Genomic DNA, 25,685 nt, shown 5'->3' with positions numbered 1-25,685 from the left:
TACATACATATATATATATATATATATATATATATATATATATATATATATATATATATATATATATATATATATATATACACACACACACACACACAATATATATATACACACACACACACATACATACACACACACACACCTACCTTATCCAGTGTCACGATCCATGTCTCTTAAAATGAATACACTCCTCTTATTTAATTATTTAAGGGCCAGAAAGGCATTGTGTTTGCACTGTTTCTGGAATTGTTATTATAAACCAATTAAAGAAATAAATTTTATGAAAATAATTTCCACCAAATTAATTTCATCCCTAAACCTATAATCCCCAACACACTTACCTGGAAGTAACAGATAACAGATAATCAGAGTCGGAAGGGACCTTGTAGGTCATCTAGTCCAACCCTCTGCCCAAGCAGGAGACCCTACACCATTTCTGACAAACGGCAGTCCAATCTCTCTTGAAAGTCTCAAGTGACGGCGCTCCCACAACTTCTGAGGGCAAGCTGTTCCATTGGTTGATTGTTCTCCCTGTCAGAAAGTTTCTCCTTATTTCCAGGTTGAACCTCTCCTTGTTCAGTTTCCATCCATTATTCCTTGTCTGGCCTTCTGGTGCTTTGGAGAATAGCTTCACCCCTTCCTCTCTGTGGCAGCCCATCAAATATTGGAACTCTGCTAACCTTTTCTTTACTAGACTAGCCATGCCCAGTTTCTGTAACCGTTCTTCATATATAAATCCCATTGTACTTCCCATTATATTTGTAAATCCATATTCATATTCAAATTCATATGTAAATCCCATTGTAATTGTCAAGTCTTACAACCAATGGTGGGCTACTGCCATTTCAGACCGGCTCGCCCGTACCAGTAGTTCTGACCACTGGCTGGGCCCGCCCCTCCGCCCCAGTGCTATCCCGTCCTATAAAACTGACTCGCTTGCCCCGCCCCTGCAACCTAGCTGAGTTCCGCACCTTTCCCACTCTACTCACCATGGCTGCCACGCGCAGGAAATCCCCATTTTTTGCAGCCACGTGCAAGCGCAGATGGTGCGCACGCACACGAAGTGCATGGGTGCACACAAAGGGGACATGCACGCACGCGCGCACGTTTTCGTTTCTGCACTAGACAAACCGGTTGTTACAGTATGTGGAGTCCACCCCTGCTTACAACTAAGCACACACATACAGGATTATCCTGTAAATAAGAAAGAGCAAGAAGCACTGCAATATTTTCATGTATCAAATCCCGTATGACGTGGCGGGGGAAAAAAGACAAAGACAATTATTGTTTTTCCCATTAACTTGCTTCACTAAAAATATTTATCAGGATGAGTTTTGAAACAAAAGAACCAACAAACCAAAACCCCAGGGGAAAAATACACATTTGAATTGCCAAAAACCTCTATAAAAATGTTTTGATACTCTTGAGAAAATATTGCTAGTAGGCAGTAAGGATAAGAGAAAGGACACTGTTGCTTCCCGCCCCCAGCCACATTTCCCAGAATTAGCAGTGCACAAAAATGTTAAAATTCGTAGCCATTTATAGAGAGAAGGACACACACAGGCAGAGATGCTAATGGCTTTTGCCTCGGTTTATAACCTAATTTCCATCCTTCATTGCTTGCCTTTCATAGCACTTAGTACCCTGAAGACTGTCCAAGTCTTAAGAATTTGCATTCATCAGCAGACTCTGTGCAAATCTTGCTTTTTAAATGCTATAAAATCCTGGCCTTTTCTTTAATTTCATTATTCGGTCTTTCTTTAACAACGCAGCAAGCTGGCTGCAGGGCATCATCTGCGCAAATACATTTTTGGCAGCCCAGTAAAGTTCCTCTCACGTAGGGCTTTGTCCACTATCACAATAAACGGATCAATCACTTCTTTCATTTCCTTTGTGAAGGGTTCAAACCCTTTCTGCTTGGCTCCCGACCGCTTGAAATTCCCATCTCGGTTGTTTTCAACGCAGAGGAGCCGGTCGTAAGTCACTGTGATGTTCAGAAATCCAACCATCTCCTTCAGCTTGGGAAGAAGGGCTTCTTCTAAGTCTTCATAATGAACCACGAGGAGATGCTTGCCGTATTTAAGCCAGTCAAGCACATGAGAGGCCCACCAGGAAGCATAGCTGTTTACAAAATCAGGCCATTCTGGGGTCGAGAAAGACAATAAAGATGTTTTATATGGCTTTTTAGAGCACTGTGCAGAAAAATAATCTCTTGCATCTTCTTAAATCTAGTCAACTAACTGTCAGCACTAGATTGGCACTAGATAAGAGTAAACAGAATTCAAGAGGGGCTGGAGTTGGACCATTTCTGGGAACATCATGATTCTAGGCTGATTACTCACTTGATTCTGCCCCAAATTTTGCCTGCTCTTCTCCCATAGTAGGTAGCTATAGAAAAGTAGAAATAACATTTGAAATAAAGCTGTTCGGCTGGCTAACCTAAGAGAGAGGGCCTTTTCTGCAGTGGCCCCACGTGTCCCTCAAGGATTTGCTTAAAGCAGGGGTGTCAAACTCAAGACCCGCAGGCTGGATTGAGCCCACAGGTTGCATAGATCTGGCCCATGGGGCCGCCCTGGAAACAATAAAAGACCAGCTCGAGGTGCCTCTGCCAGTGAAAATGGAGCTGCAGCCCTCCTGAGCTCCGTTTTTACTGGCAGAGTTGCAGGAGGCTGTCCCAGCCGAAAACAGGACTTGGGAGACTGTTTTTGCTGGCAGAGCACTCAGACCATCACAGGCGCCTCCGACACGAGTGACGTCAAGCTGGCTATGCCCACCACATACACCCTTGCTCCAAGGTCAAACACAACCCTGATACAGCCTTCAATGAAATCAAGTTTGATACCCTTGTCTTAAAGGTTACTCATGGGAAGGATTCAATGAGGTCCAATCTATGTTAAAAGTGATAGCAGCTCCCAATTTATCTGTGGGCAAGAAAACAATTGCTACTCTCTCACATTGAAACCCTTGACATTCTCATCCCATAATGAATTAATCATCTGAGGAAGTTGCTGAGAGATGTTATGGGCTGATTTGGCACAAGAGAACTCGCTATCCTAGTTACCTTTACTTTTCCAGTTCTGGTCTGTGGCATATCCAAGATGGCCAGCACACTTCCGGTTGAATTCTGCCACCAACGATTTGTACGGGTTGCGTATTAGTAAGATGGCTGCATCAAACATTTCAATTTCCTTTCTGCCACTTTCGTGTGTTTTGACACAAATAGTTCTTCTGCTTCTCCAGTGGTCTTTTTCTCCTTTGAAACCTGGGCAAGAAGTAAAGACTGGGGTTACTATTGTCAGAGTCTTAAAAAGTCTCGGATACATGTTTCGTGAGAAAATACTTTCTTCTCTGTAATTCCTCCCCATATATTGAAATCATCTGAAATAGTTCACCTATATATGATGTCATTGTCATCAGGTGGTGTTCCAGGTCAAGTCTTTTTTGTTGTTATCCGAGTTTCCATTCACAGAGCAAAGTGAAGTTGACATTAAAAGTAGTCATTAAAAGCTTGGTTATTAAAAATGGTGTGTGTTTAATTGTCTTAAAGGAACGTGGTGGCTCAGAGGCTAAGACACTGAGCTTGTCGATCAGAAAGGTTGGCGGTTCGAATCCCTAGTGCCATGTAATGGAGTGAGCTCCCATTACTTGTCCCAGCTTTTGCCAACCTAACAGTTTAAAAGCATGTAAAAATGCAAGTAGAAAAATAGGGACTACTTTGGTGGGAAGGTAACAGCATTCCATGAGTCTTTGACATTTACTCATGCCGGCCACATGACCAAGGAGACATCTTCAGACAGCGCTGGCTCTTCGGCTTCGTGATGGAGATGAGCACCGGCCCCTAGAGCCAGAGATGACTAGCACATATGTGCAAGAGGAACCTTTACCTTTACCTTAATTGTCTATGATTTAAATTAATTTTCATTCTGAATTAATTAATTAATTAATTAATTAAATGTATTTGCTGCCCATCGTGTGGTTGGGTTACAGCATAAATATATTTAAATCATCAAAGATAAATATTCCTGATACAATAAAATGAAAACATCATCGAAGTCAAATCACAGTTACGAGATGGGAATGTCAGCGTTCCGAGTAATGCACCCAATGAAAGCAGAACTCCAAGGCAGGTGGATTCCTCAAAGAATGTATTTATTGGATACATCATATGGGCACAGCTGGTGAAAACCAACTCTAAAGGTTTCCATGGTTTTCATTTAATTAAAATAATAAAACTTCCCCACTTTCCAGTGTATATCAGTCACATTGTCCAATGAATATAGCTGGCTGGTTTCTCTCCTCCTTCACCAGCCACCTGTTACAATGACCTTGGTTCCTAGAGGAAAATGTTTTGTTTTGACTGTTAGCTGGGCTATCTACTTCCCCCCCTCCCTTCCCCCTCTCAGGCTTCGTGGAGACTGTGAGGCAGCACAAGATGGCTTCTGTCAGGTTCGCTTCAGAGGTGACAGAGAAGGAGAGAGCCAGATTGGGGGAGGAAAGGAGGTGAGACAAGTTGTTAATTAATCAACCATCTCCAGTGTGATACTCCTCCACTGAGGTCCCTACCCAGCAGACAGAGTCAGATCTTAAGGCCTTTATGGAAGGCTAGTGTTAACTCTATTAGGTCAGTTTATTAGGTCTATCAGGTCAATTTCATTAGGGCATCGGTCTGAATCCTGACAGTCAGTAGAGTGAGAGCCAATGTCACCTCAGGGGGTAAGATATTCCAAAGGGCAGGAGCCATGACAGAGAAGGCTCCTTAAACAGATAAATAGATAATCAAAGTTGGAAGAAATATTGTAGGTCATCTAATCCACCCCCCCCACCCAAGCAGGAGACCCTACACCATTTCTGACAAATGGCAGTCCAATCTCTTCTTGAAAGTGTCAAGTGATGGCGTTCCCACAACTTCCGAAGGCAAGCTGTTCCACTGGTTGATTGTTCTCACTGTCAGAAAGTTTCTCCTTATTTCCAGGTTAAATCTCTTCTTGTTCAATTTCCATCCATTATTCCTTGTCTGGCCTTCAGGTGCCTTGGAAAACAGCTTGACCCCTTCCTCTCTGTGGCAGCCCCTCAAATATTGGAAGACTGCTATCCTGTCTCCCCTGGTCCTTCTCTTCACTAGACTAGACTAGCCATGCCCAGGTCCTGCAACTGTTCTTCATATGCCTTAGTCTCCAGTCCCCTATTCATCCTGGTTGCTCTCCTCTGCACTCTTTCTAGAGTCTCAACATCTTTTTTATAGTGTGGTGACCAAAACTGGATACAGTACTCTAGGTGTGGTCTTACTAAGGCTTTATAGAGCGGTATTAGTACCTCACTTGATCTCGCTCCCAGCCTCCTTTCCTGGCTCCCACCAGCCAAAATTCCTTGGTTGATGGGATTTGCAGTATGCCCTCTCTGCCAGGGCAGGTAGGGCAGGCCGGTGCCATTGGGGTGAGACAGTTCCTCAAGTAACCTGGAGCCATTTAAAGGTAATAACCAACACCTTGAATTGTACCCGGACTTGATCATTTAAATATCTAAAGATTCTAATTATATGCTTGCATAGTATAATTGGTGAGCATTATTTAGCAATATAAGCATGTTATGGGGAATGGGGAATTAAATAAATGTAGTCTCAAAAACTGAAACCAAAGAGAGGGGTGATCACATTGAGAACACACAATCTTGGGTTTGGTCTAAAGAGGAATTTGAAAGAGGTTTTTAAGAATAAGCAGGGTACAAGGATACATCTCTTCAAACTGAAAACCTCATTACTTTAATTAGTCAATTCATAAAAGCAACCCTACCTTTATTTTATTTTATTTTATTATTTTAATTTATTTTTTAAAAATTATTTGCTACCCATCTCACCACTGGCCAGGTAAAAGCAACCATGCCTCTAATATGATTCATTAATACAGCCATTCTTACTTCAGGCTCAGATAAAAGATATAACCATTTTAATGTCAAAATCATAATAGCTGTGTATTTTATGAGCTAGCTGTAGCAATATTTAGCATTTGACATTTTTCAGGGTCATGTAAAAGTCTAAAAAGAAGGAGCTGTTCCAAAGAGAAACTTTTGAATCCATGCATTCAGAAGCATCTCTTTCAAATAATTTTCAAAGCATATACATCCATAATACAGGATAGATAACAGGAATTTAGAACATCTTAGCTAATGTAATTGGGCCCATAGTTATCATAACTATCCATTTCCTTGGAATTCTGGATGCTTTCGTCTCAAAAGATCTAGAAGATAGTAGCAATTGTCTAGCTTGCAAACCAAAAGTAAGCCAAGGTGGTAGAGACCATGCTGGACATTTAGAGGAGGTAATATAGAGTGGTTTTGCCCCTTAACAGACACTTGGAGATGGGCAACAATTGTGGCAGCCATTTTGGAAAATCACCTACCACATGTCCCAAAGATGCTTTTTCAGGAGGCAAGTGGACTTCCTTGTTTTCTCTGAAGGTGTTTCACTTCTCATCCAAGAAGCTTCTTCAGCTCTGACAGGACAGTGGGGAATGGAAGGATTTATATATGAAGAAGCTTCTTGGATGAGAAGCGAAACATCTTCAAAGGAAAAATAAGGAAGTCCCGCTGCCTCCTAAAAAAGCACTTTTAGGGCAACCATGACCTGGATGACTGAGAATCTCTACAGACTTTTAGCTATACAATTTGGGATGAACATCCTTGGAATAGTATGGGATTTCCAGAGAAAAAAATGCAGACTACAGGAACCAGGAGCATTACTCAGGTGACCCTGAGGATACAGATAAACCTCCAAGTGCTTCATCGACCCTCTAAAAGGATGCAAATGACCAGCTGTCTGCAAGGAATATAAATTCTTCCATTCCCCTCCATCCTGTCAGAGCTGAAGAAGCTTCTTGGAAGAGAAGCAAAACGTCTTCAAAGAAAAAACAAGGAAGTCCAGTTGCCTCCTGAAAAAAAGTGCCTTTGGGACAACCATGACCTGGATGACTGAGAATCTCTACAGACTTTCACCCACCACATGGCTCCATAGTTTATGTTGTCCACTGACTTCCAAAAGGTTGCCTGCTTCGAATCCACAGCTTCATCCAGCAAAGAGTCAACACATACCTTTATTATACAGAGTTCCATCAAAGTAATAGCTCCCTGTGTAGACTCCTGTGGCATGCTCTATCAAATGGCGAACCCACGTGTTTCCAGCTCCTGGGAAGCTCGACAAAGCAACAAGGGCTTTTGATTTGGTGGGGAGAAAATTGCGGTCAATACAACGGGTATCTGCAAGCAAATATAGATGACATATTTGACCACAGTCAAATCAAAATAGCTCCTCCCATTACTTATTAAGTTGCTTTTTTACTAATACTGTCGTAGAATAACAGAATGACATAGTTGGAAGGGATTTTGGAGGTTGTCTAGTCAAACTCTCTACTCAACCAGGCAACCCTGTATCATTTCAGACAAATGGTTGTCTAATCTCTTTTTAAAAAACCTCCAGTGTTGGCATACCCACAACTTCTGAAAGCAAGCCCTTCCATTATTTATTGTTCTCACTGTCCAGCATTATAAAGTGGTATTAACACTTCATGAGATCTTGATTCTATCTTTCTATTATTGCAGCCTAGAACTGCATTGGCTTTTCTGGCAGCTGTAGCACACTGTTGAGTCATATTGAAGTGGTTGCGCACTAGGACTCCAAAGTCCCTCTCACAGTTGAGCCAGGTGTCACCTACTCTATACTTGTGCACTCAGGTTTGTGGTGCCCAATTCTGTCTTGAGATGCTGGATGAACCAAGCCAGATTTGTTAAGCTGTGATTTGTTTTTTGGGGTGTAACATGCTATGTAAAGTGAGCAGTTATGTGGTATGAAGCCAAATTAGATGTATTGGGTGAACCCACTTGGACTCTATAGGAAATATTGCTTATTTTTAAAATGTTGAGATTTATATCTATTTACTACTTAGTAAATTTATAGCCTATCTTTCTTCAAGGAAATTTTCTTTCTTTCTTTCTTTCTTTCTTTCTTTCTTTCTTTCTTTCTTTCTTTCTTTCTTTCTTTCTTTCTTTCTTTCTTTCTTTCTTTCTTTCTTTCTTTCTTTCTTTCTGTCTTTCTCTTTCATTCATTCTTTCTTTCTCCATGATTTTTATTCTACTTGAGCCACCCACAGTCACATGACAGAAAGATGGATGGCATATAAATCTCATAAATAAATAAATCATTTTTTTTTCAGGGGCTATTGATCAAAGGGCTGATGTAACAATGGGGAAACTGGAATTTGAAAATCTCCCTTTTTAAAAAAAAATTTTTTAGCAAACACAGTTGGAGCTCTTTTTACAGATGAATGTGTTCACACTTGGACACACAGGGACACAAACCAACAGACTGTGGTTTATCTTTCACTGCAAATGGCTTTCAGGCAACATTAAAGAAGATGAACATTGATAAGACACAGTTTCAAGGGGAAATGCTCAGAAGCTCTGAAACCATGAAATGAATGCAGCTCAACCAGAGAAAAAGAAACAGCAGTTGAAAAAAACCTGTGAACCTTCTGAAAACAGCATTAAAAACACAGGAGAACAAAACAGAGTATAAGGATGAGAGTTTATTTACGTATTAGATTTAGACTCTAAGAAGAAAGATTTAGCCTTTCCTCCAGAAGTTTATCATAGTAAAAAACAGAACCTTTTTTCTTCAATGTTAAGCCCATAATTATCAGGCATAAGGAACCAAAAACGACACAATGAACTGATCAGAGTGGTATGTTTATTACTGCTCGCCTATAGGCAAGAATCTTGCCAGATTAAAGCACTCACTGCACAACTACTAGATAAATACTGCAAAGATTTAAGGAGGATCTACCATCAGCCTCTTCCTCCCAACAAGGGAGTCAACTGTTTCATTTTCCACCTCTCCTCAATGCCAAATTCCACCACAACTTCACAAAGATGGTTGCCCTAAGAGAGGGAGAGACTGTCCCGAAGCCATCCAATTTGACCTTTCTCTAGCACATGTCAGATTTGAAACTGGATCTTCTGGTCCCATTCAGGATAGTAACTGCTACAACAGGGCAATTTGAATTCTGCCTCACCCAACATCACCATATAGGCTCTTGGATACTCTTATAATGGTATGTTAAATTGTACTCTAAAAAGAGGGCAGGACCTCTAGAAACAAACCATTCCTAACCATAAGGAGGTGAACACGATGAAATGTGTGGTGATGTCCACAATGCAAGGTTCACCTTTTTCTATTTGTGTTGCATGTCTGTCTGTCTATCATCTATCTATCATCTATCTATCTATCTATCTATCTATCTATCTATCTATCTATCTATCTATCTATCTATCTATCTATCTATCCCTGTGTGTCTGCAAGGGTGGTAATAAGGGGAAATGACAAAAGACAGGCAATCTCCAGAACTTTAGTTCATGGAATAAAATTAATATCCAGCCAGGTTGATCATTGGTGACAATTCTGGAGATTGAAATATGAAAGTGTTAGTCTAGACCAGTGCTTAACAACAATCTTAGCCATTTTAAGATGTGTGGACTTCAAATCCCAGAATGACAATAGCAATCTTATATATACCACTTCATAATGCTTTATAGCCCCCTCTAAGTGATTTACAAAGTCAGCAAATTGCCCCCAACAATCTGGGTCCTCATTTTACTGACCTTAAAAGGATGGAAGGCTGAGTCAAACTTGAGCTGGTCAGGATCAAACTCCTGGCAGTGAGCAGAGTCAGCCTGCAATACTTCATTCTAACCACTGAACCACCACGACTCTTATTTAATGACACATTTCTTATTTAGTGGACACCTTACGACGATGCCTGCTGGGATGTTCTGGAAATTGAACTCCATACTTCTAAAATGGCTACAGTTGGGAAACACTGCTCTAGAATTTTGTTGAAACACAGTAAATTTCTGTCTTCTTTCCTCAATCCCTGTGTGTTTGTCTGCATGTGCATTTACTATATAAATATTAATATGATGATAGATGATATGAGTATGAGCAATGTAAGTCTCAATGGACTCTCTCCTTACCTTGGACTGGAGTTTGATAAACAAAGTGATGGTCTCCTGTATTTGAAACTTCAGCCGTACCTTTGACATTTTCAAGCCTGCTGCAAAATGATCTGTCAGAACTATTATGCAGCGGGAAATTAATTGTTGCAAAGCCACAATGGCACTGAGGCCTTCTAATAACTGCCAAAGGGAATTCCTAATCAGGAAGAAAGTGAAGAAAATCAGGCTGTCATCCATAGTGGTAAACATCAGTAAATATTAGATACCCAATTTATTTACCCAATTTATATAGCCACCTATGTCACCAATATACCACTGGGTAGCATTCAACAATCAAATAAAACCACAATATAAAAACAATCATTATACAAATATAGACAATAAAATGGTTAATAATTTAAAAATCATTTAAAAATGGAGTATGCAAACCATAAAAAGAGAATTACAGTTACCACATATCTACCATATAGAGAGAGCCAGTTTGGTCTAGTGTTTTAAGGCACCAGGGTGGAAACTGGAAGTCCGTGAGTTCTAGTCCTGCCTTAAGCATGAAAACCAGGTGGGTGACTTTGGGCCAATCATGAGGGGACTGTGAGTTCTAATCCTGCCCGAGGCATGAAAGCTGCCCGGGTGACTTTGTGCCAGTCACTTTCTCTCTGCCCTATTCCTCTCACAGAGTTGTTGTTGTGGGAAAAATAGGAGAAGGGAGGAGCATTGGGTATGTTCACTTCCTTGAGTTTATTATTTATAAAAATAATAAAGGTGGCATGAAAAGAAATCTAAAACTATTTTCAGTATTATCCACAATAGGGGAGCCTTTCCCAACCCTAGTGACATAACCAGATCCCCCTTTTTCCTCATTTTTTATTTCTTTTTTAAATAGTATTTTATTATCTTATAAAATACAAAACCACAAAAACAAATAGTTGGAAGCAAAAGGGAGGGAAAAGGGAAGAGAGAAGTGTTGAAAAGAAGGGAAAAAAGGGGGGGGGATTGACATCTGACTCCCTCTGGTGCAGTACAGTAAGGCATTAACATCCATCCTCAACTTTTTCCTTTTAAACAGTAGTACAAACCAAGGGTGGGATTCTACCGGTTCGGCCCAGTTCAGGCGAACTGGTAGCTCCAAAGATACAGCTGGGTGTGAACTGGTTGTCTCCGAAGATCAAGGTGTTTCCTTTTTTTCCCCACCACTGATCGGATGTTTCCTGAAGATCAGCTGTGCTGCGTGATTTAGATTATTTAGAAAGCAGGAAATCGTGGGATTTCTTGCTTTCTAGCTAATCTAAATCGTGCGGCACAGCTGATCCCCACCTCGTGGTTGTACTGCTTTGCCTAGGAGGTTCCCTGAGGCCCAGGAGGCAAAAAACAAAACAAAACCCCATTCCCACCCAGTCCCATGACCACCTGGCTACGTCCACCTAGCCACACTCACCTAGCCAGGCCCACAGAACTGGTAGTTTAAAAAATTTGCATCCCACCCCGGTACAAACTAACCATTTCTATAGCAACCAATCTATCTCATTGGTAAAATCCGAAGTCCAAAGTTTCATTGTTTTCTACCTCAAGCACAAGGTAGAAACAGAAGGACTTATTTTCTTTTCTCCGATCAAAACAGTCCGATTACCCATCGCCGCCAGCTCCATCAACTTTTGCAGCCATTCATCCATGGTGGGGATCGAAATTGTCCTTCCAACGTAACCTAAACCCTGAGGGACTTTCTGAACATTAAGCAGGGAAGAAGCTACCCTAATGAGGGAAATTAAGTCCTGAGCTCTTTTGAACTTCATTTTCAACGTGTTGGAGCCTTTTGGGAAAGATGGTGTCAGATGAAGAGGATTAATGAGGCTGTCTGTGAGGATATTGAATTTAGTAGCTGGAACATTAAAGTGTACAGGAGGCCAGAAGACAAAGTTGTAGTTGATTAATTAGAGAATGCTGACTGTTGCAATCTACGCTATGATTGTTTGATGTGGGTGTAAAGGGGGACTTTCCCTTTTCCCTCTCCTTTTCTGTGTGTTCTGTGTACAGGTAGTCCTCAACTTATGACCACTATTGAGCCCAAAATTTATGTTGCTAAGTGAGACATTTGTTAATTGAGTTTTGTCCCATTTTACAATTTTTCTTGCCACAGTTGTTAATGAACTATTGCAGTTGTTACATTAGTAACACAGGGTTGGGTTTTGTATTTTTTTTGGTCTTTTAATGACCCTGTAATCCCTTGCATCGGGATGGAGTCAAGACAGCTGAATGCAGTTTAGTGTTTACTGGCCGGATGCCCTTCCTATCGCCAATGCGGAGTGCGTTGTGCCCAAAGAGAGAAATATCTGCCTCTACCTAGGTTTGAACTCACAGCCTCCCGATTATGAGGCGAGAGCTTCACCTCTAGGCCACTATCATTCACGGTTGTTAAGTGAAATCTGGCTTCCCCATTCACTTTGCTTGTCAGAAGGTTGCAAAAGGGGATCATGTGAACCTAGGAAACTGCAACCATCATAAATATGAACCAGTTTTCAAGCAACCAAATGTAAATCACATGATCATGAGAGTGCTGAAAAGGTCGTAAGTGTGAAAAATGGTCATAAGTCACTTTTATCAGTGCCATTGTAACTTCAAACGGTCACTAAATGAACTGCTGCAAGTCGAGGACTACCTGTACTGTTTAATTTACCTCATGATGTTTCTGTATTTCTGACTATCTTGTGGGTTTTTTTTTTCTTTCTGGATGATGACAAATACTGCTGTAAGTTTGTATGTTCAATATATTTATGTATATAAAAGATTACAAGTTTGTTTTAGTGGCTCCAACTTCATCTGAACAGCTACTGCATAATTCGATGACACCATCAACTGACCAAAACTCTAAATTGTGCAATCTAACACAATGTACAGTGTATCTACTCTGAAGTAAACCCCATTGAGTTCAATGAGACCAACCCCAGCCAACACATGAAGGATAGAGTTTATAAATTAGTCGTAAAATATCTGTCCTCCCCTTAGACAATCCTATGGAAAGTACCAAAAGCCAAAAAGATATGACTGCTCTTTAGAAGGCCAGATCCTGAAGATGAAACTCAAATACTTTGGCCACCTAATGAGAAGGAAGGACTCACTGGAGAAGAGCCTAATGCTGGGAAAGATTGAAGGCAACAGAAGAAGGAGACGACAGAGAATGAGGTGGCTGGATGGAGTCACTGAAGCAGTAGGCATGAGCTTAAATAGACTCCAGAAGATGGTAGAAGACAGGAAGGCCTGGAGGAACGTTGTCCATGGGGTCACGATGGATCAGACCAGAGGTGGTATTCAGCAGGTTCTGACCAGTTCTGGAGAACCGATAGCGGAAATTTTGAGTAGTTCGGAGAACCGACAAATATCACCTCTGACTGGAGATTTTACAGTATCCTTCCCCTGCCATGTCAACCAAGCCATGCCCACAGAACCGGTAGTAAAAAAAAATTGAATCCCACCACTGGGTCAGACACGACAGCAGCAGCAATCTGTCCTCAGATATTCATTTTGACACAAAACAATGTATTAAAGATGCATACATCTGTAAATAGGTCAAAGTAATCATTACGATTCCAGAAAAAAAATATTCAAATCTAATTCCTTTCTCCCTAACTTGTATCTATTCATAAATCCACTGTATGTGCTTGTTCTGATTTTGCATTAAACCTACATTTTTTATCTAAGGAAAGAATGTGTGTTTCTAAAACTGTTGAGGGTATTTGAATAAATACCTGTGCTAGAGATGAGAATAATTTTTACTGATCTGTATTTAATGATGGGGGGGGGGGGGCAATGCCAAAATTATACAATTGCACATCTTGCAAATGCTTATAAAATAATCCTCAGGGTTTTACAAAACAGACTTCACAGAATGAGAATTGTCAGGGATAAAAGCTGAATTCAGAAAAGGAAGGGATCATATTGCTTAGCATCTGATGGATAATAGAACAAGCAAGGGAAATTCAAAAATATGCCTACTTTTGATTGATTATTTCAAGTCTTTTGGATGGATTACAACTAATTATGCCTAGTGTTTAAAAACATGGATATAACAAACTAGTTCAACAGCTTATTATAAAATTTGGATGATGAGCAGGAAATGAATCTTGAATGATAGTAATTAATTTGACCTATAGTTAGAATGTAACTGTGGCGATGAGTGTACCATTGGAAGATCTGAAAAATCAGGTTAGAATAGATCATTTGTGGGAAAGCGTATCTATATGGTCATTAGGAGTCAACAATGACTTCAAGGCCCTTAATAATCAGATGATTTAAATAAGAAAAGGGATAACTGAGACTATGAGACTAAAATAAGACTAAGGATGTTGGAGGTCATAATGTAAGCATGATTAAATGTATATATGTGTATATATATATATGAACAAATGTATATAAGAATGTATATACTTGTATCATATTAGAATGAAAAACAAAAGTTATGTCAAAATGACTTCACCATGTTCAATGTTTTTAAACGTTATGTTTAATAAAAAACTACCGTGTTTCTCACAAAATAAGGCCGGGCCTTATTTTTTTTTGACCCCTGAAAAAACAGCTAGGCCGTCTTTTCGGGGATGACTTAATTCCACCCCCCTTGCATCCTCAGGTGGGCGGGCGGCGACAGCTTGGATGTTGACCTCGGCGTTGGTGGGGCACTTCGTATCGGGAGACCTTCCGCCACCATTGCTTTCCCTTCTCCCTTGCTGCCACGGCGTTAGAGCAACGCCACAGTGTTTGGCGCAGCCATGTGCGGCCTGTCAGGGCTCCTCCCTGCAACTGGAGCCCTGCAGAGACACTTGGCTTCAGGCGCTCCTGTCGCCGTCTTCCCTTTGCCTTCAAAGGTAAAGCCAATTATTTTAAAAATGACGCCCTACTACAACAAAGCCTCCCCTGCCCGAGAGGGCAGCCCAACCCCACATGAGGAGGTAAATCTCCCGGGGCCGCAACACAGGATCGGCCCACCTCGGGAGAAGTGCCCAGCCGCCATCCCTGCCTGGCGCCGGGCAGAGCGTGAAGAGCTTCGCCTGAGGTGCCCAGCACAGCTGACAGGCAGGCCCTCCTTCCCGGCAGCAAAGCGCTCACCAAGGCAGCGAGCGCCTCCCCGCCGGACCCTCTGCTCATCCCGCCAGGGCCGCGCCAGAGCTGTGTGGGCTGGGCAGAGCCAGGAAAGCGAGCCGCGGGTGTGCGCCCGCCTGCCAAGCAAAAGAGTCAGGCCGACCTGAGCTTGGCTTCCTTCTCAAGTCCCTCCAGCATGAACCCGTGGGTGCCACCGGGAGAGGCTGCCTGAGGCAGTGATAGCGCCCACCCATCCGCGGACAGGGAGGCGAGGTGATGGCAGCGACAGGAGCGCCTGAAGCCAAGTCAGGTGCTGGATCATATTTATGATGGTTGCACTTTTCCAGGGTCATGTGATCAGTTTTTGCGGCCTTCTGACAAGCAAAATCAATGGGGAAGCCAGACTCACTTAACAACCGTGTTACTAATTTAACAACTGCAGTGATTCACTGAAAAACCGTGGCAGGAATGTTCATAAAATGGTTAAAAAAAAATCACTTAATAATGGTCTTGCTTTCCAAAAGAAATTTTGGGCTTAATTGTGGTCATAAGTGAAGGACTACCTGTACATATTGTCAATGCTGTGGTTCTCCCAATTGTGGCATAGGAGTGTAAACATTACATTATTAGAAAGAGCGAACAGAGACAGTGATGGATGTCTTTGAATTGAGGTACTAGAAAAGATTGTAAAGAATGCCTTGTATACCAAGAAGAACAAATCATTCAGTGCCAGACAAAGTAAAATTGGATGGCAGTAGTAATAAAGCTAAAGTTTAAATACTTTGGGTCCATATTGTGAAGGCAAAGAGTTATTGGAAAAGAGCTTGATAAAAACTGAAAGCAATAGAAACAGATGCCAAAAGGTGGCTAGTACTGTGTTTTTCCCAAAATAAGACGCAGCCAGAAAATATTTTTTCAGGATGCTCGTAATATGGGCCCTACCCCAAGAATACGCCCCAATTAACATTGTCAGCCTGATGGACACATTTACCACATTTCCTTGAAAATAAGCCCTAATTCAGGGGTGTCAAACTCAAGGCTGCATCTGACCCACTTTGGGACTCTCTCTCCCACCTCATAGGGTTGTTATTGTGATGCAAATAAAAGGAGAAAGTTTGGATATGTTGAATACATTTGCAACCTTGAGATATTTGTAAAAATAATACAGGTGGGATACATTTTTTCCCTGTAATCCTTTACATCGAGGTGGAGTCGAGCGACTGAATGGGGCTGAACATTTACTGGCCGGCTGACCTCCCTGACACCTATGGATAGTTCAGAGCAGACCGAAGAAAAAAATAGAAAAAAATGAGCCCAGAGAAAAAAATATCTGCTGCCACCTACGATCGAACTCACAGCTTCCTGACTGTGAAGCAAGAACTCCACTTCTAGGCCACCACGCCACTCAAAGGTGGGATACAAATTAAATAAATAAAATGTGTGTGGACTTGAAAGGAAGCCTTGTGATCCGGTGAGTCTTATGGCTGAGAAGATGTGATCACCTTTGTGGATCAGGGCATCAGGAAAGAATAAGTCTATTCTTTTTCCTATCTCTGCAAAACAGAAGGTCAGTTCAAAGCAGGCAGCAGCTATCAACTACCCTATATGTGCCTGATGAAAAGGATCCAATGCTAAAGAAAACCCAGGCTCTCTAGGTAATGATCCCCTCCAAATGAGGTAATTTATGAAGATCCCCTAAGGCTTTTTTCTAATGTTCCATCAGCATGACAAGGCATTAAATAGTTGTCAACATAATTGGGTTCAAACTGTCCCCTTCTGACTTCCCCTTTAGGTTAAAATCATGGCGGGGGAGAAAACTGTGGCTCTCTTTAGTCCATTTTAACAGGCTAGAAATAAATTTAGTTTGATTACATGTAAAAAATCCATTTTCTAACAGAAAGGCATTAGCAGATTTTCCTTTTCCTTCATAGAGATGACGTCTAAGGAAAACAGTGAGGTTTATCTGAGCAAGACAGAGCTGTGATTTGGACTGCTAAATTGTATCTTCTTGGATACGCAACACCACTAATCTCTGTAGAAAAGCTTGTCGCTGCCTTTGCACAATAGGCTAAGTTTGGTTAGTATTGACCCATAATTGAGTTTTCTGTGGCTTAGCCCATTATCTAACTTATTGGCTGGATAATGGTCCAGTGTGTAGCACAAATCCAGAAAACAGGTTAATTTAGTAACGAGGTTAAGAATAATGTTTGAACACCACCATTGAGTTGGAAGAGACTGCAGGTAGTTGTTGACTTACAACAGTTCATTTAGTGACATCTCGAAGTTACAAGGGCACTGCAAAAAGTGATTTATGACTGCTTTTCACACTTACGACCGTTGCAAGGTCCCCATGGGCACGTGATCAAAATTCAGACATTTGGCAACTAGAATGTATTGATGACAGTTGCGGTGTCCCAAGGTCATTTTGCAATCTTCTGACAAACGAAGTCAATGGGGAAGCCAGATTCACTTAACAATCATGTTACTAACTTAACAACTGCAGTGATTCGTTTAACAAATGTGGCAAGAATGGTTGTAAATGGGGCAAAACTCACTTAAGAACTGCCTTGCTTAGCAACAGAAATTTGGGGCTTAGTTTTTGTCAGAAATCGAGGACTACCTTAAAAGATAGTTAACAGATAATCAGAGTTGGAAGGGACCTTGTAGGTCATCTAGTCCAACCCCCCGCCCAAGCGGGAGACCCTACACCATTTCTGGCAGATGGGAGTCCAATCTCTTTTTGAAAGTCTCAAAACTTTCACAACTTCCGAGGGCAACTTCTGTTCCATTGGTTGATTGTTCTCACTGTCAGAAAGTTTCTCTTTATTTCCAGGTTAAATCTCTCCCTGTATTTAGGTCACGAGGTTCAACTTTTTATTGAAACGAGCACAGATTAAAGCATCTCGTACAGAAAAGCACATGCATCAAAGTGGTGTTCACCTCCAAAATTGGTGGTTCAGTTGTTCTTAACACTGGGATGTGTTTCCTAATGTTCATTTAGACCCTGCCTCCTTATAACGTAAAGTTGTTATTTTGTGCCCTACATTTAGCAAAAATGGAAAACTGACTTGATCTTTCCCCATATGCAGGGGTGAGATTCTACCAGTTCGCACCTATTCGCTAGAACCGGTTGTTAACATTCTAAGCAGTTCAGAGAATCGGTTGTTAGAAGAAATTACTGGCCTAATCCTGTAAGAAAGGCAGGAAGGAAACATTCTGGTGTTGCTTACAGAAACTGCCTCTCCATTAACCCTTATTACATTCTTGGCAGGACTAGACTTCCTGTCTCAGGAACTTCTCTGGAGTTTTTTTCCCTTCTATGCTGGTACTTTGCTTGTGCGGAGTGACCATTCAAAGTTACAATGGCACTGAAAAAAGTGATTTATGACTGTTTTTCACACTTAGGACTGTTGCAGCATCTCCACAGTCACGAAAGGCCAGGCGAGGAGATGCGTACCTCGATGTGAGTGATATTGAGTTGGCCACGCCCAGCCAGTCACATGACCACCAAGCTGTGTCCACCCAGTCACATGACCACCAAGCCACACCCACCAACTAAGCCACGCCCACAGAACCGGTTGTTAAAAAATTTGAATCCCACCTCTGCCCATATGACACCTCTTCTTTCTATAGCAATAGCACTTAAGACTTATATGCTGTTCCACAGTTCTTTACTGCACTCTCTGGGTGGTTTACAATGTCAGTATATTGCTCCCAACAATCTGGGTACTCATTTTACCAACCCTGAAAGGATAGAAGGCTGAGTCAACCTTGATCCAGTCAGGATCGAACTCCTGGCAGTGGGCAGAGTTAGTCTGCAATACTGCCTTCTAACCACTGTGCCACCACAGCTCTACTGTTGTCTTTGCTCAAAATTAGGCCTTTCAAGAGTGTAGCAAGACATCTAAAATTGATAGCACACTGATTTTGAGTTCTGAATGGATTCTTTGGACATCTCAGTGGGTTTCTGACACTATTCAGGACATCCTGGAAGTGTTTTGAACTCCAAAACAGCCCCACTTCCAATTCAAAATAGATTAACTGGAAATGTCTTGTGCTCACTATGAAAATATTTCTATCAGGGGAAAAACAACCTGTTTCAAACTCAGGACAATTGTTTCCTCCTCAAAAGAAATGTTTTGAGCCCAAAATGTTTTGAATGCAAAATTCCTACAGGTGGTTCTCGACTTAGGATCACAATGGAGCCCATTAAATTGTCATTGTCGTTAAGCAAGGCACCAATGCAATTCCGGTTCTCCCTTTGCAATCATTATGCTGATCATGGGGTGCTTCAGGGGGTGGAGGAAGCTCTGGATAGTTGAATGAATGGTCAGAAGCAGGAGTGGGGCTGCTGGGGGTTTGCAGGGGTTCGGGAGAGCCCCTAGCTAAGATTCTGTGCAGTTCAGAGAACCCCCAAATCCCACTCCTGGCTGGCCCCACCCATCCCGCCCCTCCCCTCCCAGGAGTCCCCACCTGGCCCATTTTGGATGCAGGTAAGTGCAGGGCATGCGCAGAGGCTCTGGGAGGGTGAAAAACGGGCCTCCTGGAAGTTCAGGAAGGCCGGAAATGGGCCCGTTTCCGGCCTCCAGAGAGCCTTTGGAGCCCCGGGAGGCTGTTTTCGCGCTCCCGAAGGCTTGAAAAAAACCTCCGGAGCCCGGGGAGGACAAAAACACCCCCCTACTATGGTGCAGGAGGCCAGTTTGGCCACGCCCACCATGGCCACGCCCATCCAGCAACCAGGCAGAGAACCCTGTGCTAAAATTTTTGAAGCCCAACCCTGGTCATAAGTTGAGGCCTGCCTGTATAACCCCCATCCTCAATTTCTCCCCATAGGACTCTGATCTTCTTAACCCCAGCCTTATTAAAATTCCTGGAACCTCATAAAATTGGAACTAACCGCACTCAAGTTTTATTAATCCTTTTGTTATTTAATCCTCTTTGCAGAGATTAGTTATCTGCTTAGGGGTATTTGAAGGGTCAAAAAAGATGGTGATCAAAACCCACACTTTATCCACATGAGTAAAATCCGGCCTACTTTTCTGTGTGTGTGCATGTGTGTGTTGCATAAAACAAATACATATTTTTTTTAGTGCAATTGCCATTTTGATATTTTGACTGCGCCCAGAAGGACTCCCCAGGGCAGAGAAGAGGAATTGGGGTTAAAAACAGAACTTGTTACAGTGATCTGCCTTGACATTTTGATGGATGTGATGAAGGCTTCTTTGGGGCTGTCACCCTATTCAGCCACAGGCAAGCAGATGTGTGTTATTCCAAATGCTTGGTTTTGCCTTTTGTTTTCCACTTTGAAATACAGCATCATTTTCTCACAGACAAAGCCATGATCTGACATTAAACATGTTCAAAATAAATCACAGCAGGAACAAACTCACTTTTTGCTTTTACATAAACAATAAAGAGAAATATTAACAATCTATGTTATCATGGAAACAATACTGGAGGCAGTGGTGGGATTCAAATAATTTAACAACCGGCTCTCTGCCCTAACGATTTCTTCCAACAACCAGTTCACCAAACTGCTCAGAAAGTTAGCAACCAGTTCTCCTGAAGTGGTGCAAACTGGATGAATCCCACCACTGACTGGAGGTGAAGCAGACCCCAGAGACCTGGAGGGCTAGGAAAATATATCTCTCCCTCTTCCTCCCTCCCTCCCCCCTCTCTCTTCTATCTCTATCTCTATCTCTATCTATGTATCTGTCTGTCTGTCTCTATCTATCTATCTATCTATCTATCTATCTATCTATCTATCTATCTATCCATCCATCCATCCATCCATCTACCTATCATCTCTAACTATCTATCTACTATCTATCATATCTATCATATCTATCTATCTATCTATCTATCTATCTATCTATCTCTATCTATCTATCTATCTATCTATCTCTATCTATCTATCTCTATCTATCTATCTATCTATCTATCTATCTATCTATCTATCTATTCTATCTATTCTATCTACAGTATCTATCTATCTATCTATCTATCTATCTATCTATCTATCTATCTATCTATCTATTCTATCTACAGTATCTCTATATCTATCTATCTATCTGTCTGTCTGTCTGTCTGTCTATCTGTCTATCTATCTATTCTATCTACAGTATCTCTATATCTATCTATCTATCTATCTATCTATCTATCTATCTATCTATCTATCTAATGCATACATTGCCCATCTCACTGTGCAAAGTAACTCTGGGTGGCTTACAAAGTAATAAGAACAAAAATATAGAAACAATTATAAATATAAGAACAATTGAAGTTACAAAGAATTAGTAATTCTAAAATTAATTGCACAGGCCTATAAGTGTAAGAAGGGGGCTAGATGTCTTCTTCAGAAGAACAGAGTTGGAAAGGACTCTTGGAGGTCTTCTAGTCCAACTCTCTGCTCAAGCAAGAAACCCTATACCATTTCAGACAAATGGTTGTCCAATCTCTTCTTAAAAACCTCTGGTGTTGGAGCACCCACAACTTCTGAAGGCAAGTCGTTCCACTGATTAATTGTTCTCACTGTCAGGAAATTCCTCCTTGGTTCTAAGTTGCTTCTCTCTTTGATTAGTTTTCATCCGTTGCTTCTTGTCCTGCCTTCAGGTACTTTGGAGAATAGTTTGACTCCCTCTTCTTTGTGGCAGCCCCATAACATTGCTCTCACCCTAGTCTTTTTTTTTCTCATTAAACTAGACAAACCCAATTCCTGCAACTGTTCTTCATATGTTTAAGCTCCAGTCCCCTAATCATCTTTGTAATCATCTTAACATCAATGACAGATATATTTTCTATATCAGAAACCCCTACCCATGAGAAGTTAGGAATCTGAAGACCCAGAACTTGCAAACCTCTTTCATATATATATATCCCAAGACCCTTATTTGATCTCATTTGTCAAGGAATGGTGGCATAGGTTGCTGTAATTTTGTAGCAGAAAATATAGGAAAATTGAAATGTTCTGTAATAATAATAATGGCCCAGAGAAAAATGCCACAGTAGAAATAAATCATGAACAATAATGCAGTTGAAATGCTAAATGGCCAAACCATTAGGCGCCATCAATCTGAAGCCAACAAGTATCTGAGCATTTTACAGTTGGATAATATCAAGCATGACAAATTAAAAATGTAATTAATGACAAATATATCCAAAGAATGAGAAAAGTGCTAAAGACAAAAATGAATGGGGAAATACTATCAAAGCCATCAATATCTGGGCCAAAGCTGTGACACAATATGCTGCTGGAATTATTAACACGACACAGGCTGAACTGGACAATTTGGATCAAAAAACAAGAAAGCTAATGACTGTTCACTATGCATTACATCTCCATAGAGATATTGATGTATTATATCTGCCCTAGGACTTCGCATTAACAGAGGGATAAAGTGTTAATATCACTGTATAATGCTTTGGTAAGACACTTGGAATACTGCATCCAGTTTTGATTGCCACGATATTAAAAAAAAAATCTTGAGAATCAAGAACAAGTGCAAAGAAGAGCAAGAAAGATGGTTAGGACCAGTGGTGGGATTCAATTTTTTTTTACTACTGGTTCGGTGGGTGTGGCTTGGTGGGCGTGGCAGGGGAAGGATATTGTAAAATCTCCAGTCAGAAGTGGTATTTGCTGATTATCTGAACTACTCAAAATTTCTAATACTGGTTCTCCAGAACTGGTCAGAACCTGCTGAATACCATCTCTGGTTAGGACCCCGGAGGCTAAAATGTACAAAAAAAAAAAAAAAAACATTTGCAGGAATTGGGTATGTCTAGTTTAATGAAAAGAAGGTCTGGGGATGACATGATAGCAGTGACCTTTCTCCCAGCCCAATCCACCTCACACAGTTGTTGTGGGGAAAATAGGAGAAAAAAGTTGTGTTGGATATGTTTCCCATCTTGAGTTATATAAACACACACACACATACATACACATGCATACACACACACACACACACAAATACAGATATACATGTATATATACACATACATACACACTACACTGTTACATAATGAGATCCTAGGTTCTTGAACCGTGATGGTGCAGTGGTTAGAATGCAGTATTGCAGGCTACTTCTGCTGACTGCTGGCTGCCAGCAATTTGCAGTTCAATTCTCACCGGCTCAAGGTTGACTCAGCCTTCCATCCTTCCAAGGTCAGTAAAATGAGGACCCAGATTGTTGGGGGCAATAGGCTGACTCTGTAAACCGTTTAGACAGGGCTGTGAAGTGCTATTGCTATTGCTACTCTATGCTTTTGAAGGCCAACATGAGCTAAAGAACTTGAGGTTGTGATTTCATATTATATAATAATAATGGCAAAGTATTACATGGCCAGTACATTAAAGAAAAAAACCTAGCAGGCAAAACAGGTAACAAAAAGGACTGGCAACGGGTAAGAGCCAGAAAGTTGAAGAAAGAAACAGAGGAGCTAATTTTAGCTGCACAAGACCAAGTCTTAAGGACAAATGCATACAAAGCCAGAATTGAGAAGAGCACAAGAGACGGGAAATATCGTCTCTGTAAAAAGGCTGAGGAAACAGTGGACCATTTGGTTAGCTAGTGCAAGAAGATCACACAGGGTGACTACAAACAATGGCATGACAAAGTAGCAACAATGATGCACAGGAAATCTCCAGGAAATAGTTCTTGCCAGAAAGCAAGAACTGATGGATTCACAGATAGATGAAGTAATATGAAACGAAGAAGCTAAAGTGCTCTGGGATTTTAGACTTCAAGCAGGCAAGCACCTGCCACATAACCACCCAGACTTAACAATGTCTGTCTAGTGGATGTTGCACTTCCTGGAGACAGTGGAATGGAATGGAATACAAAGAACTGGAGAAAAATCACACAATATACAGACTTGCAAACAGAGGGAGAACAACTGTGACAATAGAAAGCAAAGATAATGCCAGTAGCAGCCTTGGTTGCAGTTCCAAAACATCTTGGATACCACTGGCATTGACAAAATCACCATTGATCAATTGCAACAGGCAGCTTTACAGGTAGTCTTCAACTTACGATCACACCTGAGCCCCAAATTTCGGTTGCTAAGTGAAACATTTGTTAAGGTTTCTGCCCAGTTTTACGACTTTCTTGCCACAGTTGTTAAGTGAATCACTGCAGTTGGTAAGTTAGTAACATGATTGTTAAGTAGATCTGACTTCCTCATAGACTTTGCTTGTCAGAAGGTTGCAAAAGGTGATCACATGACCCCAGGACACTGCAACGTCATAAATATGAATCAGTTGCCAAGCATCTGAATTTTGATCATGGGGTATCCATGGGGATGCTGCAATAGTCATAAGTGTGAAAAACGTTCATGTGTGAAAAAAGATCATAAGTGTGAAAAACGGTCATAAGTCACTTTTCCCCCCATTAATGTTCTAAATTTGAATGGTCATTAAATGATCTGTTGTAAGTCAAAGATTAACTGTACTTGGAACAGCTTACATCCTGCATCAATATCTTATTAAACAACATCCAACTGTGTGACCAACCATAATAATATATTAAACTAGGAAGGAAGGAAGGAAGGAAGGAAGGAAGGAAGGAAGGAAGGAAGGAAGGAAGGAAGGAAGGAAGGAAGGAAGGAAGGAAAAGAGGATAAGGAAAAGGAATTCTTACCTTTTTGGAGCAAAATTCAGAGCACATCTCCACTGTCAAATTGGAATGTATTAACGAAGCTGGCAAGATGTTTGTTAAATTTTCTGGCACTTTAAAACATCCTCGATAGATAATATTTTGCCCTGCAAAGGAAAACAAGAAGTTTGTTCTTCAGTAATAGCAACCAGGAAAACCTCCCATCACCACAAGGAATGTACACAAGCACACACACCTACTTTCACAGGGAGAGGGAGGGGGAAGAGAGAGGGAGAGGAAAATAATCTAGTTTCTGTGAAGCCTACTCACAATTCCTGATTTCTAGCTTGGCCCTATCTGCTTGTAAAAAGCTTGATTTGAAATGATCCCCTTCCTTTGAGGGAAATAACACTATTTTTTTCTGTGCAAATATCTCATCTATTCTGTTCCTTCCTCCTAATTCTCCCCTGCAAGGCTTTGAAAAACTCTTCATTTAAAAAAAAAAAAATCTCCAAAATTGTTCCTCTTCCAGGAGAGACCTCGAATTTCAATGATTTGCAAAAACAGCTTCAAGAAGCCTCCTGTGTATTTGTGTCTGGTGTGTCTGGAGGGGAAGGTTTTATTTTTTTACACAAAACATTTCTTCATCTTTATTCCTTTTCATAAGCAGGAAGGTTATTTCAGTGTTCAAATACTAAATAGAGTTCTACTGTGATGATCTGTCTATGAAGATACTCAGTCATCCAGGACATAGTTGTCCCAAAGGTGCTTTTTTTCAAGAAGCAACTGGACTTTGTTTTTTTCCTTGAAGATGTTTCGCTTTTCATCTGAGAAACAGTTCTTTAGAACTGAAGAAGCTTGTTGGATGAGAAGCAAAATGTCTTCAAGGAAAAAGAAAGAAAGGACAGTTGCCTTTTGAAAAAAGCACCTTTGGGACACTGTGATGATCAGAAATAAAAACAGCTAAATCCAGAGGGATCCAAAACTTTCCAAAAGTTTGAATAACATTCAGTTACAAAAAATAAAGTA

At 41.1% G+C, this 25,685-nt stretch overlaps 1 protein-coding gene across 4 annotated transcripts in view; it reads right to left on the bottom strand.

Moving 5' to 3' along the window:
* Positions 1 to 1,284: 1,284 nt before the first annotated feature.
* WSCD1 (WSC domain sialate O sulfotransferase 1) overlaps positions 1,285 to 25,685 on the bottom strand; it is a 65,822-nt gene continuing 41,421 nt past the window's right edge. For all 4 annotated transcript variants that reach the window (XM_087957294.1, XM_087957310.1, XM_087957307.1 and 1 more), the window contains 5 exons: positions 24,702 to 24,823; positions 10,018 to 10,195; positions 7,084 to 7,248; positions 3,062 to 3,262; positions 1,285 to 2,143 (listed from right to left, as the gene is read on the bottom strand). In XM_087957294.1, the coding sequence (XP_087813420.1) occupies positions 1,791 to 2,143; positions 3,062 to 3,262; positions 7,084 to 7,248; positions 10,018 to 10,195; positions 24,702 to 24,823 (1,019 nt within the window). In that variant the 3' untranslated portion in view covers positions 1,285 to 1,790. The remainder of the gene's footprint in view (positions 2,144 to 3,061; positions 3,263 to 7,083; positions 7,249 to 10,017; positions 10,196 to 24,701; positions 24,824 to 25,685) is intronic.

Source organism: Notechis scutatus, chromosome 1 (genome assembly GCF_049901735.1).
Source record: "Notechis scutatus isolate UNSWTSFEM ecotype Mainland chromosome 1, rNotScu1.2, whole genome shotgun sequence".
In the NCBI taxonomy this organism is placed as follows: Eukaryota; Metazoa; Chordata; class Lepidosauria; order Squamata; family Elapidae; genus Notechis; species Notechis scutatus.
Note: the sequence above shows the minus strand (reverse complement) of the source record. Positions and strands in the feature narration are given on the sequence as shown.